The 24,099-nt window shown below is 42.3% G+C and overlaps 1 protein-coding gene across 3 annotated transcripts in view; it reads left to right on the top strand.

The window, feature by feature from the left end:
- Positions 1 to 16,697, top strand: part of SOX5 (SRY-box transcription factor 5) — a 454,156-nt gene extending 437,459 nt beyond the window's left edge. For all 3 annotated transcript variants that reach the window (XM_078674095.1, XM_078674096.1, XM_078674097.1), the window contains 2 exons: positions 8,436 to 8,652; positions 14,872 to 16,697. In XM_078674095.1, coding sequence (XP_078530221.1) covers positions 8,436 to 8,652; positions 14,872 to 15,172 — 518 coding nt within the window. In that variant the 3' untranslated portion in view covers positions 15,173 to 16,697. The remainder of the gene's footprint in view (positions 1 to 8,435; positions 8,653 to 14,871) is intronic.
- Positions 16,698 to 24,099: the final 7,402 nt, after the last annotated feature.

Here is a 24,099-nt window from a genome sequence, read left to right as displayed (position 1 = left end):
CGGCACCAGTAAACAGCAACCCTCTCCATCCTTGGGTCCACTGCAAATGAACAAATAGCTGGTGCTTCCTCAGAAAATCCATGATGAGGCCTCCCTTCAGTCCAATGTCACCTCTTTTTATCAATACTTTTTCCAATAGTAATGGGACTGCACCTGCCTGGTTGGTTTGGAGCACTTGTTTGCCACAAGACCTCGCCCTTGTCGGTAATATTTGGGGTCAAAAGACTGTTCAGTGGGATTTCTAATAGCAAGTGGTTTTCAGTCACAAATAGGGAATTCTATATGGCAATTGCAGATAGTTGGTCACCATAATGGTGGGGACTTCAGGAGCATCCGTTCCTTTTCCAACATGGCTGCCACACTGCGAAGCACAGATCTGTGATACAGCCTCTACTTTCTGCCTCGCAGCCCTTGCCTACACTTACCCAGTATGTTGTCCTAGCAGATCCTAGGCACTCCGTCCTAACCCCAAACAAAACAAAAAAACCCTGTTCATGTATATGTAGCGTGAACGAAGCAGATCCGAAGTCAAATTATGCATTCTCTGATTTTAAACTCCATGGATTCTGCTCCGAACAAGCATCTTGTAAGGCTGTCCAAGGCGAGGTTGAAAAGCAGAGTTCCTGCATGAGGCCCGCACGGGAGGGAGGCTCGTGCGTTGCCTCTTAACGGATTGTTTTGGATAACAGCCCCTGACAGCACCGCGCTAATTCCTTCTGCTTTAAACGGGCGCTTTAGCTGGCCTGACATTTTATGCCGTCTCGGGAGATTCCATTTGACATTTTAAAGGGCTTCCAAGCATTTTATAATACCCTAAAATCTGGTTTTCATAAACCATTCTGCAGAAATTGTTAACATAAGGAATCGCCTTTTTACTGTTTTGGCCCCAGAACAGCCTGATAGGGGGACATCTTTTTCCGATTAAATGTACAGTAGTTTGACCGCAATGTGCAAATTCACTGCAGATCTGGCGGAGGTGACAGACAGGGCAGCTCGGCGCGAGCGCTTTGCTGTTTTACTGCGCTTAGAAGCAGGAGCGGCAGATCTGACGAGAGTAATGGCCGGGGCTTCGCCGAGCGGCTCCCACCAGCTTTCCACCTTCACTCCCCTCCGATGGAGATGCTTCTTTCCCTGACAGACGTGCCACAGAGGTCTTCTTTGATTTGGGAAAGGACAGTCGTTTGAAGCCGGCGGGGCGCTCTCTGCTGACGGATGTGCGCTCAGTGGCTGCGGCCAGCCCTCCTGCCAGGGTTCGAGTTTGTGCGTCTGACAGAAATTGCAGTTTCTTTCCTTCATCGCTGTCCTGCAGTCCTTTTGTTTCGGATTTTTGTTATTGTTTTGTTTTACAGAAGTCACGCAGGTGTATGCTGTTAACATGAGGGTCGTTTATTTTGGAGACAGGGCGTAGTTTGGCCAGTGAGATTGGGTGGGTGCGAGCTTCAGATTGTCTAACAATCACGCCGGCGTTTAATGGTAAATTAAGTACATATATGAAAAGCAGGGCACGTGAGAGGGGCTAAGGAGCAGTGGAAAGGGAGAGAATGTGGCTTGGCAGTGGTAGTAAGTGGGAGAAACAATATTTAGTAAAATAAGCAATATTTTTGAAGACTTTCAAACCAGAGAGCGAGAGAGAGTGGGTTTTTGTCAGTGGTTATGTAAATCTTGTTGTGAAATCCGACAGACACCTCACCATGTCTGATTGAAAGCACCTGTACCCAACGATTTTCCAGAAAATATATTTATTAGGGGCGTGTAACACCCCAAACACCCTCCCCCACACCCTTTGAAGCTATGTTGCTGCTTGGAGGAGTATAGAGCCACTTACGGCTTGCAACTTGTTAGGTGGTCATGTTTTTGTTATTGCTGTGCAAAGCAGAATTCACCTTTTCTTTTTTGATTGAATTGCATTTTATTGGCATTTGTATAGTGCTTACTGCCCCTGACGAGGCATTGAAGCGCTTTGCAGCAAGGGTTGTATGTTCTTACTTCGCATTCCGTTGCAACGCATGCCTTTACCACGCATGCGTTACAACAGAATGGTATTTTTACGCACTAGCTTTTCCTCGAATTCTTCCGTGGTGACGTCATACGTCGTTAAGAGAAAGCGGAAGTTTTTTTCAGTTTTCTCTTAAACAACGCTGTTTGCCTGCATATCCCGACGTGACTTCTGGTGAGGTTTTTTTTTGGGGGGGAGACCCCCCCAAGCCCCCAATTTTTTACTTTTGACCTTTACCACATATGCCTTTACTACATACCTCGTAGTAAAGGTATGCGTGGTAAAGGCTATCGTGGTAACCACGCATGCGTTGTACTGCATGCGTGGTACTGCATGCGTGGTTAAGGTATCCGTGGAAACGGCCGCGTTGTAGTGGCCGTTTCCCTGCAGCAAGTAGTGCACTAATCTGACGTCCAAGGTTTGTGAGTAAATCCAGTGGTTAATTAGTTGTTATGTTTACTCTTGGGCTGTCAGGGAAAGCATTCCATGCACTTGATTCAGTTTCTTTTGTGGTAACTTGAATTAATGGGATTAAGATCACATTATTAGTTTATATTCTTAAAGTTAGGCATTTTCCGTGATTTCATTACACCAACGCTGTTGACTGATGTTTGCCCATGCATGCTTCGATAGTTAGCAGTTGTTTTATACATGATACATCCTAGAAGAGCCTACTTCATGCTTATTTATTGTTCTATGCCTAACCCATATCTTTCTTAACCTCACCATACGCAACTTCCGTTTTGACTTCTTGTTTGTCTTTCCATCCCATCTTTTGCCATTCACTCTCCCATCCTTTGCTTTTCTCATAGGCATTCTAGAGGATACCGCGGCTTTCCCAATTTCTAAAAATGCGATGAGATGCAAAAAGATAGTTCAGCACAGAAAGCCAAGTGTCGAAATTTAACTTGTGTGTGTGTTGCTTCCTGATAGGTTTATTGCCAGGTAGCCGAAAGCACTTCATTGACTCTCACCCCATTTTCTGAGCCGCGACAATCCTATCTCCCTAGAGCCAAATGTTGATGAATAATGTTTATTTGGATGAATTTAAAATCCTTACCATGTACATGTAAATATGGACTTGCTCCTGTTTTTCATTTAACCAACACTGCTATAAACAAAAATGTAATAATTTTTAAGACAACAAACCCACTTGAATAGTCAATATCCACAGTGTACTGGAATGGAGGCCTGAAAGGATCACCTTCATGTACTGTGCAGCATCTAAGGATGGCGGACTATCTCCAATGAATTGGTTGAGTTCAGTGATAAGAATCTGTGCTTTACAGACCTATGACTGAGGAAAAGTGGAAATATTGGGAAAAAGAAGAGGGATATCAGATTCCGCAGGTGAATCACCCAGTGTACCACAAAACACCACTAGTGCAAAAGAAATATAACGAAGAGATAGAGATAGATATATAGAGCTCCATAGGAAAGTCTACACAATCACTCAGTAGTGGACTCTACTGTCCCTAAGTACATGCTGTACGGGATACCGTACTCCACACGCCTCCTCTGTAGTGGACACTATAGTCCATGTGTGCACACTTTGGGGTACACCATACTCCACACACTCACTCCATAGTGCACACTGTATTCCACACATCCACTTTATAGTGAACACTGTACTCCACACGCTCACTCTATAGTGGACTCATTGTAATGAACTGCAGTCCACACGCTTACTCCTTAGTGAACACTGTAATCCACATGAACACGCTGAAGGGGATACCATACTCCACATGCTCCCTCTGTAGTGGACACTATAGTCCATGCGCTCACACTGTAGCGGACACACACTCCGTAGTTGACTCTACTCCATGCTCTATCTCTGTAGTGTACACCATAGTTCTGCCATCCACGTTGCAGTGGACCGCAGTCCACACATTCACTCCGCAGGGTGCTCCTGCTTTCCTATAGGTTTCTGAACCTACCCCAGGATCATTTCTGTTTTTTCATAGCATTGATAACATATTATTTTTTCCTACATTGCTTTTGCTCTTCTGTTTTAGCATGCACCAGCCATTTACACTTACAGACTCACTCAAAACTTAACCTTTAGCAACTGTTTCTTTAACGATTTATTCCAAACTTGGAAAAGCGTACCGCTTTAGGCAGCACAGCTGGCAGTATTTTATGCGAATGAGACATGAGGTTTTTATTTTATTCCTAACTGGAAAATGTCAACAGAAATGTTTGAGTCCAGTTACTTAAAATGTAATTGTGAGTCAGAGCTGTTGTGGCACGGAAAGCACTCAGAATTTTGCATCTACCCCAGCCCCAGTAAAAGGGGAAATTATGAGCTGGTGAAATAGGAGTCCTCCATTTAAATCCATGTGGGTGCACCTCTCACCTTGGGCCTTTTCAAACAAGGGATTAAAGGCGACCAGTTAATATGCGTAACCTGGTTGTTGCCCTGACATAATGGTGATTAGTGTGATTTTTGTACAGAGTCCCTTAACCAGAATGGATTCCACAAATGAGTATTTCAGCAGTCAACAGTCTTTTTACCATTGTTAGTGCTTTTTTCATGGCCCATTGTATATTTAACAAATGCTATGAAAGCAAAGTCAGTGCCAACCAAAATATCGCATCACGAAACAGGCTAAGCCAGGTGTGACTGGAAGAATTGATTCAGCAATGTCTATTATTCAAACTTGTTGAACCAGAAAAGAGACAAGTTCACTCTTCACTACCTCTGCTCTTTTTGCAGCAAGTGTTCCCTTCTTCAGAGATCATTCTGTCAGTTCACTGTTTGGAAAGAGCCGACTTTATCAAATATTGCCTAGTCGTTCTGGATGCTTGCTCTCTGGAAACCCCAAGGCGGGATACTCTGAAGAAATCCTGGGGAGAAATCTATGATTCTTATTTTGACTGGGACAGTATTTTCAATGACGGCGCAAATCGGGGTTACATTTTGCGTAAAATTGCTGCACAGACCCAAAGTTCTTTTGTGCACAAATGTTTATCAAGTAAAAACAACCAGAATAGGATTGAGAGAAAAGTGACCGTGTTAAAGTTTTGTAGGTGGTAAATGGGGAGAACAAAAGATACCACAGCTTTATCCCCATTTCAGACTGCAAAACTAGTAATGGGGAAACCAAACACATTGATAAAGTTTATTTTTGATATTATTAAATGATTTTATCAGGATATATGGAATACGCACCACCTCTTTTCTTCGTCTTCTAGCATAAAGATTTTTCATTTTGTTGGGTGAAATCCATCACTTTCCTAACCTTTTGCTCCTTCTTCTGTCTTGCATTCCCACCAAGGTGCAGCTAATTAATTTTTCAGTATCTGCTTGATAGATTTCTGTATTTAATGCGCAAAAACTTTGTGCTCTCCTTGTGTTTCCACAGACCTCTACCCCACTCATCACTCTGCTGAAGGATATTTACCTGGCAGCAGTATATTTCCTTGTCTCAGAATCCATCTCGCAGCCCCAGCCTCTGTAGAGATGTTTTGATTATATGTATTTTTCTAAAAGCATGACTTTGTCCTGTTCCAGTTTGTCTTACCTGTTCCCGGTCTCTAATTTCTCCGTTCCAGTTTTTGTACCTGCATCATGGCAATTAGAAAAGTTTTCCTGGGTTGGCTGCTGCCTTTGTTTCTCCTTGTACCCTTGCCCCCCCAATTATTCCCCAAGTCATTAACCCTATACATTTAACCCTAGAGTCCCGTTCCCATAACCTCAGTGCCCTATGTGTTATACACGATATCCTGTATCTTAAACCCAAATGCGTAAAACCCTTCACCCCCTTCACTCTGTCCCTACACAGCCTCCAGGCCTGTTTTAAAAAAATGAAAAAGAAAATCACCTTTAGTCACAATTGTATTCACTTATCAGTACACACTTTGAACAGTAAATATAAGAAGAAAACACTTTAAAATGTGTTCTGAGGCTTCCAAAATGACCCCTGAATGATAATGAAACTAAACAAAGACAAAAAGGACATGTTAGAAAATGAATACAGACGATTTTATGTAAAGGTCTGTGAGCGGTCATGAATAAAGCTGGACATTGTAAATGGCCCCCCTATGAAAAGACTTGACACTTTCCTACATTTGGCTCAATGTTCCTATTTTATACATTGTCTTCAAAGAGCAGGGTTTAATGCCTACAAATGGTTGGATGTGATGGATACCAACACACATTTTTGGGGCTGGGACTTATTTTCCATCATCAGACTTTGACCCAGACCAAGACAGAAAGAAAGGCCAAAAAAAGAATAAAAGAAGGGGAGAGAAAAATAACAAAACCGTGACAAAGGTAAGAAGCGGGGATTAAAAAGAACTTTCAGGAGTGGGATACAGAGACAGGAAATGTAGGATGGTGGTAACAGCGCTTCATTTGAGCTTGTGGTTTTCGGTGCTCAACACAGCCACTTAGATGTCAGCACCGGCTCTTATGACAGTCTGCCACACGGTGATATCTGCCTAATTTGGGATGAGCACAACAGCAGCTGTTTTTTAATTGAGTATACATTAACATTGACTAATAACTGACACCCAAGCCAATCCTATAGCTTTGGGTCCCTGGAATAGTATGGATTGTCACACTTGTTAGAGTGTGATGTTAGTAGTTGAGTTGGTATTGTCATTGGCAGCACTGGGAGGGGCAATGGACGTTGCAAGCTGCAGTGGCCTCCTGACGAGGGCTCTGGCACTTATGTTTTTTACAAATCGAGCACTGGCTGGAAGTAAGTTCCATGAGGTAGAATCAATACTTTAACTGGGCTGGTACTGTCTGGTACTGAGTATCTGCACTTTTTTATTTTGAGAGGAAGAGTACCTGCACTTCTCAAGAGTAACAATACTTTTGATTGCAGAGTACCGGCACTTCTCAGAAACGAGCAGGTACTCTAGTACAGGGTACCTGCATTTCTATTTTTCTATTTCAAGCATTGGGTCAATCCAGACTAGGCAGACTTACAGCACCTCCAGCATTGATCAGAGCTGGTAGTGATCTCGTAAAAAGAACTTTGGGCCGCTGGGCTTATATTGTATTGCATAGAATAAGTACTAGCAAGGGATGTATGACATTACAACGCATGCTTTTACATCGCATGCCTTTACAACGCGGTTTTTACAACGCAAACCTTTACAACACATAGCGCTTTGGGGTGCTGGATAGTGAATAGTTTAATTTACTATTCCAACTCCAGTCCCCGTGGACACTAGGGAAGGTGTTGGATAGTAAATTAAATCTATTCCCTATCCTAGAGCGCCCCCCAGCGAAATGCGTTGTAAAAGTTGCGTCGTAAAGGCACTGCGTGGTAAAAGTTGCGTTCTAAAGGATGTTTCCCACTAGCAAGCAGTCTTCTTCATCTCAACGGTATTTTCCTATATGGACTTAAAGGTGGGCCCGTTATGTGAGCGTGTATGTTATGTTTACTGCTCAGTCATCCAAGAGTGACTTCCATGACAACAGAACTCCTGACATGTTTGGAAATACCAGAGGAAATCACCGTAATCGCAATAATAATGCACTGCAAGAATTTCTGAGTTTAGAATTACATCCTTTGTTAATCTTTCTCTGATCAAGGGCATGTTTTGTTGTTTTGCAATTAGTCTAAATGGCTAACAAACCCTATCAAACATTCTAAATGTGTTTTCCATTGAGGACTGCATTTTATTTCTGTGCCTAGATCTGGCAATGAGCCAATCATTGCTTGTGTAACACCTTGCTCCAGTTTGAGAGACTGGGATTTGTATGTAAATAATGTTCGTTTTTAGACTAAAGCATGCATTCTTTGTCTCCAAAACAAGTAAATGCGAAACTCGTGCGATTGGCGAGTTTTGACCTAGAGAATGGGACGTGTGTGGCACCGTTCAGTACTGCTTTTGTTTGCCACATGGATACAACTCTATTTATTTCATTTATTAGGCACATTGGTGTAGGTTTGTGACGCAGCTGAGTGCCGTACAGTGGCAGGGGGCGTATGGAAGGCAAGGCACAAGTCAAAACAATACACAGACAAAACAGCAGTGCCTGTGATTTAGGAAGGTATCCTGAGCTCACAGACCCAAAGGCTCGGCTGCAGCGCCATGGCATTTGTAATTCTACAGGATGACGTCAGAGGACGTTCAAGATGGCGCTCATGGAAGACATGTTCCATGTGTCAGTGGTCGGAGTGTTGGTCTATGCTGCAGAAGGAAGATATAAACTGGTGGGCCCCGGTCCCTGCCATATGCGGGGCACTGGGCAGGATATGAAGGCTTCTCTTGTTTGTACCCTAGCCTGGTCTGCCTGGGGTGCAAGGAAGGGCTCTCCTAGACTCACAATATACAAGTAGAGAAACGTGCATTTTGAGCCTCCCCCTCTCTGGTACAGAAGTCTCTGTGCTTGCTTGTCGAGCTGTGTCATCTGTTGTACATTTCAGAAGTAATGGTCTTGCACTACAACCGAGCCTGTCCCGTTTGTGTCTTACAGGCTCCCGCTGGAAGGCGATGACAAACCTAGAGAAGCAGCCGTACTATGAAGAACAAGCGCGGCTAAGCAAACAGCACTTGGAAAAGTACCCAGACTACAAGTACAAGCCCCGGCCCAAGCGCACGTGCCTGGTGGATGGCAAGAAGCTGCGGATTGGCGAGTACAAGGCAATCATGCGCAACAGACGGCAGGAGATGAGACAGTATTTTAACGTAGGGTAAGTGCTTTCAGTCACTTAATCGTTAGCATTCATTCTGATTTTAAGTAATAGGCGTTTGAAGTGCCCCGGCTTCAAAATGTATGGATTCTGTCATTTGGAAGATTAACACCATACTGATTGTGAGCTAAAAATACATAACAATATTATAGTGATCAAAGTGCATGACATTCATAAAACCAAATGCAGTGATGAACTCGTAAATAAGTAAATCCAGAGGGCAAACATTTTTAATAGCAGCCTATTGCTGGCCGTGGCCATCACCTGCACTGCTTGCTGACTACCAAAGCCAACTGTTCTTCATTTCATCTCCTGCCTCTTTCTTCCACCACTGTGCATTTCCAGTCCTTTTGTCTCACTCTTGCAGGTTCCTTTCCCTCCCTGTTTTCAACCTCTGCCAATGTTTTCCTATCTTTCTCTTCCTCCTCCTTCCCGCCTTTACTAACTTTCTCTTTCTTAGCCCTGGTGTGCAAAACTGAGTGCTGGAGTCCTCGGTCTGCAACCACCGGCACAAATTAAGCACTGACCAAATGTCAGACGTGTTGCACTATTAACACTTTTGCAATGGATAATTTAAAAAGCAAACATGTTAATTTCATAGGATGGTGCCTTTTCCCTTTCTCTACCAGCAGCTCTAAAGAAACTATCACAGCAGGATTAGGTTACAGTAATGTCTTACATACTTCTGCCATCTAGTGGTTGGATCAGAAACTTGTACAACATGTGGGAAAAAGAGCCTATGGGCGTCGACTTGAAGGATGTATATTATGTAACCAGACACTTGTGCTGACCATTGTTCGGAACCCTCCCACGCTCCTTGATATGACGACAATATTTCATGGGGCACAGAGTTCTGAGCTACATCTCTAGCCTGTAATAGGATGCAACTTGAGGATGCTGGTCAGAAATCACACCACAAAGTCATCTGTGCCGATTGTTGAAGGATTTAAACATCAAACTTGACATTGCAAACCCTTAGTAGAGATGTTGAAGTCATGATACAAAAATGCATAAGGCATCGGGCATGCCATCCTCTGAAACATTTTTAAGAATCATTGAAAGAAAGCATTGAGTGAAGGACATAAAGCTGTTAAGAGTATATATTGTTTCGGGAAGTAGGATTTAGAAGTGTGACTTCCGACACATGTATCAGAAAATGTAAGATAATAAAAACGCATAGCACAGTAAAAGAGAATTGCTCCTCGTAATGAGTACCATGTTTGCAATGTAATAACTGCAACCTCCTCGACGTTACAATAAAACACATGGGTCACTCTCAAACTATAGTTTTTTCTAACCAAAAAAAGACTTTATTGCCTGAAGACAAGTATGTTTTTGGTGCCCCATTAAGAGAGCAAATGGGACTTGTGTATGCTAGAATGCATATGAAATGGAATGCAGTGTTCCAATTTCTACAGTATACACAACACGCATTGATTAGCTGCAGGTGTCTTGTAAACAATACTGCATCATTAAACCTGTTCAATTTAAATTACTTTTTTGGATTACTTCTTTAGGTGTTTTCTCCCGTGCCCTTTCAGGTCACAAGCCTGCCCCATTACTTTTTTTGAACCAACAGCCAGTTTGTTCCAATGTGTTGGAACACAAAAGTTTACAGGCAACATTTTTATGCTTCAAATTGCATTAGCATTGTTCAACAATATCCTTAGAAGCTAAACATAGAGAAATAATAATGTTTCCAACCTGATTTAAAGGAAAAATGATAATGCTTTTATCGCCAGCTGTCTTTATTCAACCAATCAATCAATATTTGTAAAGCGCAACTCTGTCACACAGAGCGGTATTTGGGCGGGCGCTGTTTCTCCATCGAAGAGGCAGGTCTTAAGTCTCTTTCCGAAGTCTGCTAGCGAGGGGGCTGTACGGATCTGGAGGGGGAGGACACTCAAGGGCTTGTCTGCGATGTAGGAGAAAGAGCAGTCGCTGCTGCGGGTGCAGCGGATGCGGTGGTGTGTGCGTGGGCGAGTGAAGAGGAACGTACATGTCTAGCAGGTTGGTGGAAGCTCAGTCAATGGTTAAGGTAGGCAGGTCCTATGTCATGGAGGGCTTTGTAGGCATGCATTAGGATCTTGAACTGGCATCTTTTCTAGATGGGGAGCCAGTGGAGGTCTCTCAGGTGGGGGCGATGTGGGTTTGTTTGGGGAGATTTGGGGAGGTCTGCCCATGGCGTTCTGCATAATCTGGAGTCTTCTAAGGAGCTGGATGGAGATGCTGGCATAGAGGGCATTCCCATAGTTGTTCTTTCTTTCTGAAGATCCGTACTTCAGTTTTGTCGGAGTTGAGTTAGAGGCAGTTGTCTCTCATCCATTTGGCTACATTGGTCATGTTGTTGCAGAAGTTGGTTTTGGGGTTGGTGGGGTCCTCGGTGACTAAGAGGATCAGATGACTGTCGTCTGCATAGGAGATCCTGTTGTGTCCATGTGATCTGATGACGTCTGCGAGGGGGTCATGTAGATGTTGAACAGGGTGGGGCTGAGGGGTGATTCTGGGGTACACCGCATATGATGTCTTTGGCTACAGAGGTGAATGGAGGCAGTCGGATGCTCTGTGTGTGTCCTGTGAGGAAGGAGGTGATCCACTTGAGGGTGTCTTGGCATATGACTATGTTGTAGAGTCTGTTGATGAGGGTGTTGTGGGAGATTGTGTTGAACACCATGGAGAGGTCGAGGAGGATTAGGGCCACAATTTCTCCACAGTCAAGGAGGGATGTATGACTAAACAACTACTGCCTAAACCACGACTTCCTGAACCACGAAAGCTAAACAACGAGCAATGCTAAACCACTACTTTTTTTACAACGACTTCCGAAACCACGATAGTGCATTTACAGAATCCCCAGTATGCATTGTAAACATGATGTTTATTGTTGATACTAAGTTGGAAAATGATAATAAATTATTAGATAGAGGTGTAAATTTAGGCGGAACCACAGTAGGCGGAACCACAGTTCCTAGTCTGATAGTTTACTCGTAAGGTACAGTTAAACACATTTGTGTGATGTAAAAGAGTTCCTACCCCTCTGGAGCATGGAACCAGAACGGTGTCTCACAGGGATTCCCCATTTAACAATAGTAAAATGCATGCCGTTTTAGCGATCCATGCAAACAAGTAATTCTCTATTATGTATTGTATTAATATTGTACTTAAATGTTAGAGTGTTGAGAAACGATAATATATTTTATTTGATAGAATTGTCCACAAGGTGGAACCAGTGTTCCAAATTTACTCAAGTGCGTTCGCAAGATGCAGTAAAGCATCACTGGTACCCCTATGGAGCCCGGTACCCGAATAGTCCCTCACAGGGATTCGCCATAAAACTATAATGCAATACATTACATTTAAAAAGTCCTTACGGTCATTATCAAGAACCGTCTATTATCGTTGAAAAGTGGAAAGGGAGTGTCGTAAAGAACATAGCGAAAAAATGGGTAATAGGCTCTGTGCTTACCGTGTTAGGCGCCTGTTGCCGCTGATATGGTTGGCGTCTGGCCGTGTAGGGTTTCAAACCCTCACCAGTTGTATCCCATTAACGTGTGCCGTCACGGCGTTCTGGGGTCATGGAATGGTCATTAAAGGCACATCTCCGAGATAAAAAAATACAAAAACTTTATGAACACGTCCGTTTATTTTCTTATTTGTCCTTTCTCTCTCGTGTCCCTATGGCACTCTGGTGAAATTATATTTTATTTTAAACTGTGTCATAATATCCCCATGTCCTTGGAATTGACATGGTTGAAAAATATGTGATCCAAATGTGTGATTTCGTCCAACACTCAAATGGAAGAGTGACGCGAGCAGTCCAGGGGGGTTAGGGGGGGTGGAGATTAATGTCCGGCATTAGCAGCAGTCAGGGGGAAGAGTGACGTGCAACTCATTGTACCACGGCCAGAGAATGGGGGTGGAGAGATGCCATGCATAGTTTTGCATTGCAGTCCGGGAAAAGTCGAGGTTTAGTACTTTGTTGTTCAGAACTTCGGTGATCAGGATTTATCGTTGTTTGGAATTCGTTATTCAGGTAAGTCGTAATTAAAACTTCGTTGTTTAGGATGTTTCCCATCAAGGAGTGTTTTGATATCGTCTGCGGCAGCAATCAGCATGGTCTAAGTACTGGTTGGCATGAAATCCTGACTGAGAGGCGTCCAGTAAGTGGTTCTGTTCCAGGAATTTGGTGAACTGCTGTTCGTGCCTTTCTCAAGAACTTTGGCCGGGTAGGGGAGCAGGGAGATCAGACAATAATTTTTTAGATGGATGAGGTCAGCAGCAGCTTTCTTTAGGAGGGGCCTGACGTCTGCGTGTTTCCATCTGTCCAGCAAGGTTGCTGTGGAGATGGAGGTGTTGAGGATACTGATGAGTTGCGTGCTGATTGGGTTTCTTGCGAGGTTGTAGAGGTGGTAGGAGCAGGGATCGGTGGGCACCCTGGAGTGGATGGAAGACATGATGGCTGAAGTGGTCAGGTGGTGAGCCGTGATCAGGTGGTGATATTTGGCTGTTGTTTGCTGGTTGATGGTGGCTGGTTGGACGTTGAAATTGTTGTATATGTTGGTGATCATGCTGTGGGAGTAGTATGAGAGGGTGTCACAGAGGTCTTGGGAGGGGTGGATGGTATTCTCTATGGCTGTCGGGTTGGAGAATTCTTTGACTATTTTTAAGAGTTCCTTTGTGTGGTTGGCAGCGGAGTCGATGCAGATGGTGATGGGTCTTTTCTTGGCTTCTTTGATGTGCTGGTGATTGTCTGAAGGCTGTTTTGGTAGTGGCTCCGTCAGCGGGGCTTTTGTGACGCAACTCTGTTGGTGCAGTAAGTGATCCAGGTGGCAAAGTCAGGACTGCCTGGTCGAGATCTGTTGAGGCCTCGGATTGGGAGGTGGTAAGGGTCTGTGACCACTGAGATTCGATGAGCTGGCTCTATCTGTGGTGGGGAGAGATCTGCTGCCTGGCGATGGTGTGCTGGGTGTCGGTGATGGTGAAGTGTATGATGGTTTGATCAGTCTAGGAGAGTTCTATGGTGTGGCTGAATTTGATTCTGCTGCTGGTGGTGAAGATGGGGATCTGTGCATGGGTTCGGTGACCAGTTGGGTCAAGTTGAGGATCAAAAAACAATTCTAATTCCATCAGGTAATGCAAATTTAATTTCTTGTAGGCCCTAATTTGTCAGAGGATACTGAGCATCAGAGGAAGAGTGATGTACTGCCTGCCTTAAAAATTTTCAAAATTCTTTTCATACAAAAAGCTTTATTTAGACTTTGGCAGACAGGCTACTCCATTAAAACATGACGGATATTCTATGTGCCATACTAGAAGTGCCATAGACTATATTCTATTTGTAATATCGCACACAGAACATCACCACCATTGTGACGGAATATTCTATCTGCCAAACTGTAAATAATAATAATTTAAAAAAACGCTGATGGATACATTTGTTATTTAAAAAGAGTAAAGCTGTAACAGAACCCCTCCAAAGAGTTTCGGCAAGACGGTAATGGGTTAATGCATGAAGTTGTTTAATAACCTCAGTAAATCATATTTCTACCAAAGCGTAACTGCGCGGGCATGGTGTAGTAGCTGCTGACCAGAGCCTTGAACTAAAGATGAAGGATTGTTTTCCTAAGAATAGAGTGCATGGGAATGGTTTGAATCACTGAAGGCAGGTAACCCAAAATTTGTGACCAAGCACAAAAATATATTTATTTCCTTCGAGACACAGTGGATTAGTCTAGAGACTGTTCCTTTCTGATCTTTCGGAGCTGGTGAAAGGTTTTATGTCAGAAGCCAGCCTAAGAATCCTTCGTTGCAACAGGCACCCTGTGGTTTCAAGCATCAGTGGCATTACCTTATTGGCCCAAGACCCCAACCAAACAAACCGCTCAGTATTGTCTGCAGTTTTGCAGTTTCACTGCAGCCTTTTGGGCTGTTGTGCTTGGAATGTGTTGCTACTAAACATATCTTTAATGGTGTTCCTGAGTTTGAGCTTGGTGTACCTGGGGTCTCGAGGAGATCCTCCTTGTAAGACTCCCTTTTGTAGAGTCAGGGAGCAGTGTTGAATACATCCCATAGCTTCTAATGAATGGCGGTGTATCTATGGCTTATCCGCAGATATGAGGCAATGGGTTGTATGGTGTTAACTGCCCAAGGTTGATGAGCTCAGAAAAGTTGTATTTACCTCGCTGATGTCCTACTCTAAAGTTTATTTTTGTCTTGTAGGCAACAAGCACAGATTCCCATCACCACAGCTGGAGTGGTTTATCCCGGAGCTATCGCCATGGCAGGGATGCCGTCGCCTCATCTGCCGTCGGAGCACTCAAGTGTTTCCAGTAGCCCCGAGCCGGGGATGCCCGTCATCCAGAGCACTTATGGAATCAAAACCGAGGAACCTCACATCAAAGAGGAGATGGAGAGGGCGGACATCAATGGAGCAATGTACGATGAGTACGATGAGGAAGATGACCCTGAGGTGGACTATGGCAGTGACAGTGAAAATCACATTGCAGGACAAGCAAACTGATGAGGGTCAACAAGTAGAACCTTAGAGGACTTAACCAGCCCCAGCTGGCTCATCCTTACCAGTGGCCAAGCACATTAATGTTCTCATACACTGACTGTTACTTTAACTATTAGTCTTAACTAGATGGGACATCGGCTGACTAATAGACCTCAGTCTGCATCCAATGGCTAGAAAAGGAAAAAAAGCTTCATCATAGACAACAACAACAACAACACCACCACCAACAACAACAAAAGAATAAAATAAGCTATGGGTAAAATAATGCCAGTAAGTCAGCTGCTGCTCTCAAGCACTGAAGAATTTACCCTACAACCTGTTTTTTTCAAATAAACTTCAATGGCTGTTTGTTCTACAATGTTCTAGAAATTCTCACTCAGGTACACAGTGCCAACAAGTGGCTTGTGAAAGTGTTTTGTTGTTTTTGTGCTACAGTTTAAAGACAAATACATTTTTTTTGGTAATGCACCTGACAGAAAAAAACTAAAACATCCCTCTTCTGCTTACCTCCTCCTATACGTTTCTTTTTTCTGGGGGTGAGAGTATTGGGAATAATTTTTTGTCAAACCATCCAACAAGCAATTATGTTGTTCAGAAAGGACTGTTCTACGCCAATTGCACACTTCACTGCATCTCTTAGCAAGTGCCAAATTTGTACTGGAGTCTTGAAATAGTTCAGTTTTTTAACAATTGTTTTACTGGTCTGTCTTAACTTAGGGCAGTGTTACGTCTTAGACAATCCCTGAAAAAAATGATATACCAGCAGCTGGAAGATTTGACTATTTTTTGTAACAGAATCTGTAGGTGCAGTTCTCAGGTGAAAGAGAAAAAGTGAGAGAGGCATAAAGAACTAGAGATAATATTTTATGATCTTGAATCTGTGTGCGCGTGAGTATGTGTGTGTTATGGTACTAATGAAATATGATGGACCATTCGAAGTAAAACTATGCTCTGGGATGAAATCTCACATCCTGTAGCTGAATAGTCAGCAAGGAGCTTCTCATTTTTATTTGCACTTCAAATATTCTGTTCAATGTATAGTTGATAAAGTAAATAAGCATAGTACAGTCTGGGCGACAGATGCTTTAATCCCGAGTGCAGTGCCGCGAGGTCTAGTGTACAGAGAAATGTCAGCATTCTGAACCAGAAAAAGTTTGGCGACTTTAGGATTTATCCAATTTATCCACAGTAATGCAGGTGGGGCATCGAATGTTTCACCCACCAAAATTAAAAAATTGTGGTCCTTGTTCATTTCACTGAAAAAATGCATATTTCTAAAGTTTTTTTTTTACCCAACATGAGACACACTTTTGTTTGAATGTATAAGACAAATGCAACAGTTTGTAACCACCTCTTCACCCAAATGTCTCAGATAAAAAATGAATTAGGTTAATTTCCAAAGCTGTATTGATGAGTATGAGAAACATCTCTTTGCACTCTAAATATCGTATATTGATATTTAGCTCAGTTCTATGTCTCTTAGAACTGATAAAATTACCAATCATCCCACATACCATGATCCCAACCCCAGATCCCTCTCTTATGCCCTATCATGTTCCACTAAAAATGGAAAAAAAATATTAGCTTCCCTGCAAAGCAACAGGCTAATCTGACACAGTACAATGCTAGAGTTCTGCCAGCCTCCGGCCACATGTCGTCCTGCTCATAGCTATTGTGGGCCTCTCTACCATTCCTACTTTCTTTTGAAACGTCTTACCCATGTTTGATTATTCCTAGGTTGTTTCTCCGATAGAAGAAGCTTTGAGAGTGGATGAAGCCACTGAGTGGCACTTCAGCCTTGGCAAAGGCCATCTGCATTTCCCGCTTTAGTGCGGCTGTGCTTTCAGAAAGAACCTAACCCCCCTCCCCGCAGAAGAGGGGACAGGAGTAGCAACTAAGAAACATAATCAAAAGTTGGCCAAACAAAATAAATATGAAGCTCTCATAGGCAGCTTGGATGTGTGAAGATTCTCCCCAGCATCATTGTTTTTGTTAAGTCTTACAACAACACTCAGAAAAACAAAAATGTACTTCCCCATATTTCTTAATGAGTCCCTGATCATATCCTGCATGTCAGATTTATTTTTGTTTTGTTTCGTTTCCGTTTGTATTTGATGACTGTATTTTTCAGTTGAACTGCCTATTCTTGCTAATGTTGTAATAATTATAATAATAATAATAATAAGTATAATAATAATAATGGTCAGCTGTTCCCAGATTAGTAAGTTATGTATAATTTATTTTCTTTTTTGTTTCAATAGTATTTTATCCTGCTTTGATTTGGAAATGCAGCATAAGAAAGCTGTCTGATATTAAAATGAACTCTTTTTTTTCCATTTTGCAAATAAGTCATCCTTTTCCTTCTTCTCCCCATTGCCTCTCTTCCGGTGGGGCCCACTAATAATAAATGTCAACGCCTAATTGAAAGGATTGAAGGAACTGAAGCATAGTTCTCAAATCTTAATCTCTTTTTGCATTCATTCTGATTATTTAAATGCCATGATTGTCTCGAGCCAATCTGTTTTTGAAGCACTCTTTTTGGAAACGCGTAACAAAAGACAATTGTTTTATATCATTTTTCGTATGTAAAATGTGAAAACGGCAATTTTAGTTTTGGTTTTTTAATTATTTTTTTATATTTGTTCTCAGTTGAGGAGAACAAAACATTTTTTGACTCTTGTGGGTTCCCTTCACATTTGCTGGAAATGTATTTTCTATCATGCTAAAGACGCAATGTTTAATTCTATGACTTTGGGCTACAGGACTACTTTGTTTTAGCTCCAGGTTGGTGCCAGCAGTCAGGCTTATTCAGAGAAAACTGTAACATAATATACAAGATTGTGTTCACTATGAACAGCAGATTGGGCAGTATTGTGTTATCTTTTTTATATTTGGGTTTGTTTGAAACCAAGTAATAATAAAAGCTAATATAACAGCAGATATCTGGAAATCAGTACTGTGCCAGTTAATCCTAACTGAATTAATAATAGTATCTCTGTTCAGTACCAGAGATGTTCTGTATTTATATAAAATATAAAGCTGAAAATATGTGCAGCTGCATTGGTCTTAAACTCCTGAGTGGCATCAAACTAAGTCTTTTTCTTGTAGCAGAATGAAAGCTCTAAAGTTCCTCCTCAAATAGAAGGACCCCAAAGTCTGTCAAGAGAAGGGGTCTTCAGTATTCTCATACCAGATAAAAGCAAATACTCAACAAAAGGTCATCATTGATATCCTATATTTTTGGGAACCGTAAATGGGTTTTGTATTGACTTTAGTGCCTCAAAAGTTTGCAAATGAAAGGTGGCATCTGCATTCTTTTCTGCAATGCACAGTAGTGGAGGCAGTATTAGAGCCTTCGCTGAGCACTGCCAATGCCAGTTATGAAAGGGTACTGACCCTTTACGGATTCAATTGGTTTGTAACATCAGTTTGTATTCTAAATTCAAGGTTCACACGCTCCACCCGCTGTCACCTTTCCGGTGTTAGAAATATCCCGTTGCATTTGTTTGTTGGCACGCATGGTAACATTACAGCCAATGTGAACTGCACCCTGAGGTAGAACCCCAAATGTACCATGGCTTATTTCATATATCACTATCATGAGAAAGAGTCTTCTATTATATATAGCACTCTTCTTCCTGGAGTACCTAGGATAAGATTACCACATAATTTAGCACAATCTAAGTTGCATTTGTGACTCTTTGAGTAGTCTTGGAAGAATTCTCTTCTTCCTAAGATAGAGATAACCAACGGGTCGCGGGGAACACAGCACCTTTGTGATCAATGTCTTATCAAAACTGCGAGTGGGTGTACTTCTTTGGTTCGAAAAGAAGAATCCCTTGAGAATCCTAATGATATATACCAAAATATATCTTTAATTGGACTTGAAAATGATATAATGGCCCCAGTATTTCGAGAGGAGTAAGCTTATGGGCTACAGTTTTCAAGTGCATGGTTGACTTCAAGCCATCTGAAAGCTGGAGCTGACCCTAACTTTGGATGTGTTTTCATGAGGTAGGACCAAAAGGAATGAGGTCATCAATATAGTATGCGTCAAGATTGTAGGAGTCCACCAGGATGAGCCTCAACAGGGGTAAGATCCAAAAATTACCAGCTCCTTTTTGAAATGGTTTGATTATCGGACCTTTGGAGCACGGTTGTGTGGTTCTGCTCCTGTACACCAGCCAATAAGGGTTTAATGACCGAACCATAACCATCTAGTAAAGTGCTCACCATTTCCAAACTTTCAAGTTGTTGACTTGTGTTTTTTTAGAAACAACATAAAAACGTTCCTCGTCCAAGGTGCATTTGCAGTAAAGAAGACATGCCTTTTCATACATCTCACATATATTGAAATATTAGACTGAGTTCATATGATTGTCACATCTAGAAATATATTTAGATTTACAATACCAGATGCTTGTCACACCTGGGTACACACCAGGAAACGTGATAGCTATGTATTTTAGGTATCTGTTACTTGCTGTGGAAATCTTCACTCTGTTGTGATGAAAACATCCAGATTGCTCTTGTAAGGCCCAGTTTATGAAAGACCTGTGTCCTTCCCTGCTGTGGGTAGAGTGACTGTGTTGGCGGTACAAGGGTAGGATATTATCCGCTCTACATTAATGCATAAGCATCTGGGACAGACTGTTGCTGTCCTACATTATGTTAAAAAAGTAGGCTCATCATTAGCTTGTTGCTCTTTGGCGGACATAGTCTAAATACTTTTGAATAAGAAAATACCAAGTGATGCTGCAAAGTAAAAGCAAGGTCTACAGTTGTTGGGATGTGTCCATGTTCTCATCCACAGATGGATGCAATGTGTTACTGGATGCTCATCCTCCTCCCGCCACTCTTCTTACCACAGTGCAGAGTTTTGAATGAAGATTTTTGTGATGCCACCAATGTGCACCACCTTTGAGGCCTAACCCCGCTCTACCTGGCAGTCCTTGCATTTAAGGGTACATTTGTCTAAGAAGTGCATTCACTTTAGCACAGTTTTGCTGAAATAAAATTTCACTTTTGCCAGATTTCTGCCAAATGATTTCAGGTCGATTAAGCTGTGTTATGTATATGTCATGCAAAACAGGGGAGGAATATGTTATTTATGTCTGAACATTTTTTTTCCGTTTTACCTTTAAACTCTGTCCATTTTCGTAAATGAAAATTTGTAAATGAGGTTTCTGCTGTCCGATTGCTCTGCTCCTAGTCCGCTTGCCACTGGTTTGCCGAATGCTGAAACAGTATTTATATAGAATAGCTCCTCTGGCTCTAAAGCTCTTAGTTCTTCCAATTTGTTTTGGATTTACACATGAATTAAGTAAAAGAAGAGACAATCAAATGCCTGGAGCTCAAAACAAAGTATGTGCAACCTACCATCTCACTTGAAATTTAATAAAAAAGAAATAATTATGTAAATATAACATAGAGTTATAGATTTATATTTTGTTCATAACACATAGTGTAATATAAGTTGTATATTTTCATGTTTTTGTTTATCATTCATGCCACAATAAAAAAAAAAGCAGGAGTTGATGTACTCTTAAAAAAAAAAGTGGGTTTCCACCATCCTGTTTTCTGCATTCCCTTTTTCAGTATTATTGCCATACCAGGCGCCAATAAAAAACAGCAAATGTGTTCTTTATCTGTCCTGAGTGTGTTTCATAAATGTATAACGCTTATGGGGCTGTGGGGGTGGGGGCAGCAATGGAAAGCTAATGTATTGTTTTCTACTAGTAGAGGGTGCTAATTAATTGTATTCTGTGCCAACGGGCGTCAATGCTGTTTTCTTCTGCAACTATAGTTAATGCCTTGTTTTCTACTGCACTTATGGCAAAATGCATTGTTTTTCTTGCACCAGCAACAAAGATGAATGCATTGTTTTCTACCATGAGCATTACCTAATGCATTGTGTTATGCCCCCATGGGGCATCAGTGCTTATGACCAGTGACCTATAATATACCAAGCTTCTCAGATCATCTGCTAAATAATAGAAATTGAAAGATAACCATAGAACCGTAAAACGTGTGCATCAAAATGCTAAATGAGTCCAAAGCTTGGATGAATTTAAATAAAATGTGAATAACATTTTCTACAACAGTGTCGTGTGCATGTTGATGCCTCTGGAGTTGCTTTTCAGTACTGTCATTGTTTATGGTTACAATTCCTTGACCACTCTTTTTGCATAGCATCCCTAAATTCAGAGTGAAACTATGAAGGAGACTCGCGTAACCATATAGTTACTCAAAGGTACTGAGTTAACATGATGCTCTGGTTTATAGTAATCAATATGCAGAGATTTGTGGCTAATCTTAGACAACTATAAGGTAAAGAACCTAAACATTAAGTGCCTTTAACCCAAATGAATATGAGTTCAAAAGTTGCTACACATTCTGTTCCATATAGCGTGCTGTCCTTAATTATTGAAGGACATAAAGCGTGTTTTGCTGTAATGTAACGGGTTGTGGTGCAGTTTTTTTTAAAATTGTGTCATTTAAAATCACGATGTTACTTAAAGGTATTTGTTTCTATTCAATGTCTTTGTTGTTTCACTACTCATCAGCAACACCGTTTTTTGGTTGAACATTGTTTCATCTCGTTAGGTAGTTTAAAATAGCAAGGCAACGTGGTGTGAACATGCATCTTAGCTCAGAATTAGTTGTTGAAAAGATTGTTTAATCAAAGAAGCGCCAGAAAATGCTTACTTGTAAGAAAAAGATCCTAACCATACCAAGATGCTTGTTAGAAACATATGGTCGCACCAAAGCCTACTTCACAAAAATAAGTCAGGTGGCGACTTATACAAAAATATAAACGCATAACTGATAAGTTTGACAATTATCTCATGGAGCCCATCCTTGGTAATTGCTACAGCTCTAAAAAATACGCTATATTTGGTGTTATCAAAATGAAATCACCAAGTGGAGGCCTGAAGCAGAAATGGATGTAGCATGCTTGCATGTAAGTGTGAAAATAGAACAGCAATTTCTGTCCTGTTAAGCAAGTAGGAACCACATGAATCAAAATAATTTTCACTCGTCTTTAAACAATGAACAATACATTTCCTAAATGTGTTAAATGTGCAATATATATTTCTCAGGAATAATCCAGCTGATTGTTGGGATGAGAAAATTTAACAAAATTACATTCTTAGCATCTTCGCATATTTTTTAAAATTCCCAGCACCGCAAAAGTACATGGGGAATTTTTTTTAAACCGGAAGCAACAAGTGCATTCCCACTGGCAGTTTTCACCCACTAAACTTATGTTCCCCGAGATTTTTGGGTCTATTCCACTCAAACGAAAGTCTAAGGGAGTGGGGTGGACTTCCAGCAGTGTGGAATGGAAGTGGCAGCTCTGAGGTACAAGCAGGAAAACCTCTGCTCACCTGCAGTTAACAGCAACTTTAAGTTCTATCATTTTGACTAGGACATCCAGCCAGTGGTCGAAGTGGGGAATAAAAAGTAGGGGAACTGTGGGTGGAGAATCAGGGGGCGGGATTAAACGAAGATTGGATCAGTGGGCGGAGTCTGGGGTGTGGCTAGAAATCGCAAAACTTACCAATTTTTTGTACGTTTATCATTTCAGTGACCAGTTACAGCTTATAACGTTATTTAATTCAAACAATGGATAAACATGTTTGTTTGAGGTTTAATTCAGGAAAAAGCAAATACTCTTAGGGAATACAGGTTTATGTAAAGTGTGCGAAAAATAAGCAGGAACAATGGCATGGGTGCAAATTCAGGATGGTGAGTGTAAAAATTCAGGACTAGGGGTCAAAATTCAGGACAGGAGGTCAAAATTCAGGACAAAAATTCGGGGCAACAGGTATGCTTTGCAGACACTTCCAGGTAGGTCGCTCCCCTTCCGCACAGCACTGCCTGTGCCTTCCTGCCCAGCTGCCGCTACTGAGGAAGTTTGAGGCCATCCTTCTGCTCCTCTCGCTGCCCCTGTGTCTCTCTGCCCGTTTTTGCCTTCTGTTGCTTAGCTGCCCCTGCATTTCGGTGACCTTTCTGCCTTCTGTGCCACTCGTTTCCCCCATTTTTTGTGACCTTTCTGCCCTTTCTTATGACCTTTTGCCTTCGGTGCCACTCGTTTCCCCCTGTTTTTCTGTGACCTTTTTGCCCTTCTTGTGACCTTTTGCCTTCTGTGCCACTCATTTCCCCTGTACTCTTGTGACCTTTTTACCCTTTTTGTGACCTTTCTGCCCTCTGTGCCACTCGTTTCCCCCTCAATTGTTGTGCCCTTTTGCCTTCTGTTTCCTTCGTCGCCCCTCACCGCCCCTGCCGCTGTGTCCCCTGCGGCTCCGCCCCCCTTACTGCCCATTCACTGCCCCCGCCTCCCAGCTGCTCCTCACTCCCACCTCCCCATACATGCCGGCCGCTGCCCATCTGCTGCTGCTGATGAAGTTTGAGGCAATCCTCCACCCGCAGGCTACCACCTGCGCCTCATCCCTGGTGACGAGTAGTAGGCTATAGGTTTGCTCATCCTCCATTGTATTGCCTGTATTTTCTTTCATTGCTCCCGTTGTAGTGACTGCATTTACATTGTTGTGTCTGTGACTGCTGTTGTCTGTCTCCCCCGCTGCCTGTACATGGTCTGTGCCTATTCTCTCCCTCTGTTCCGCTCGCAGCCCCGTGTCTCTCTGCCCGTTTTCCCTTCTGCTCCCCTCGCTGCCCCCGTGTCTCTCTGCCCGGTTTTTTCGTCTCCTCCCCTCGTGGCCCCCGTGACTCTCTGCCTGTTTTTGCCTTCTGTTGCTTAGCAGCCCCTGCATTTCTGTGACCTTTCTGCCTTCTGTGCCACTCGTTTCCCCCCGTTTTGTGTGACCTTTCTGCCCTTTCTTGTGACCTTTGTGCCTCTGTGCCACTCGTTTCCTTCCGTTTTCTGTGACCTTTCTGCCCTTTCTTGAGACCTTTCTGCCCTCTGT

Source organism: Lissotriton helveticus, chromosome 1_1 (genome assembly GCF_964261635.1).
Source record: "Lissotriton helveticus chromosome 1_1, aLisHel1.1, whole genome shotgun sequence".
Classification (NCBI taxonomy): Eukaryota; Metazoa; Chordata; class Amphibia; order Caudata; family Salamandridae; genus Lissotriton; species Lissotriton helveticus.
Note: the sequence above shows the minus strand (reverse complement) of the source record. Positions and strands in the feature narration are given on the sequence as shown.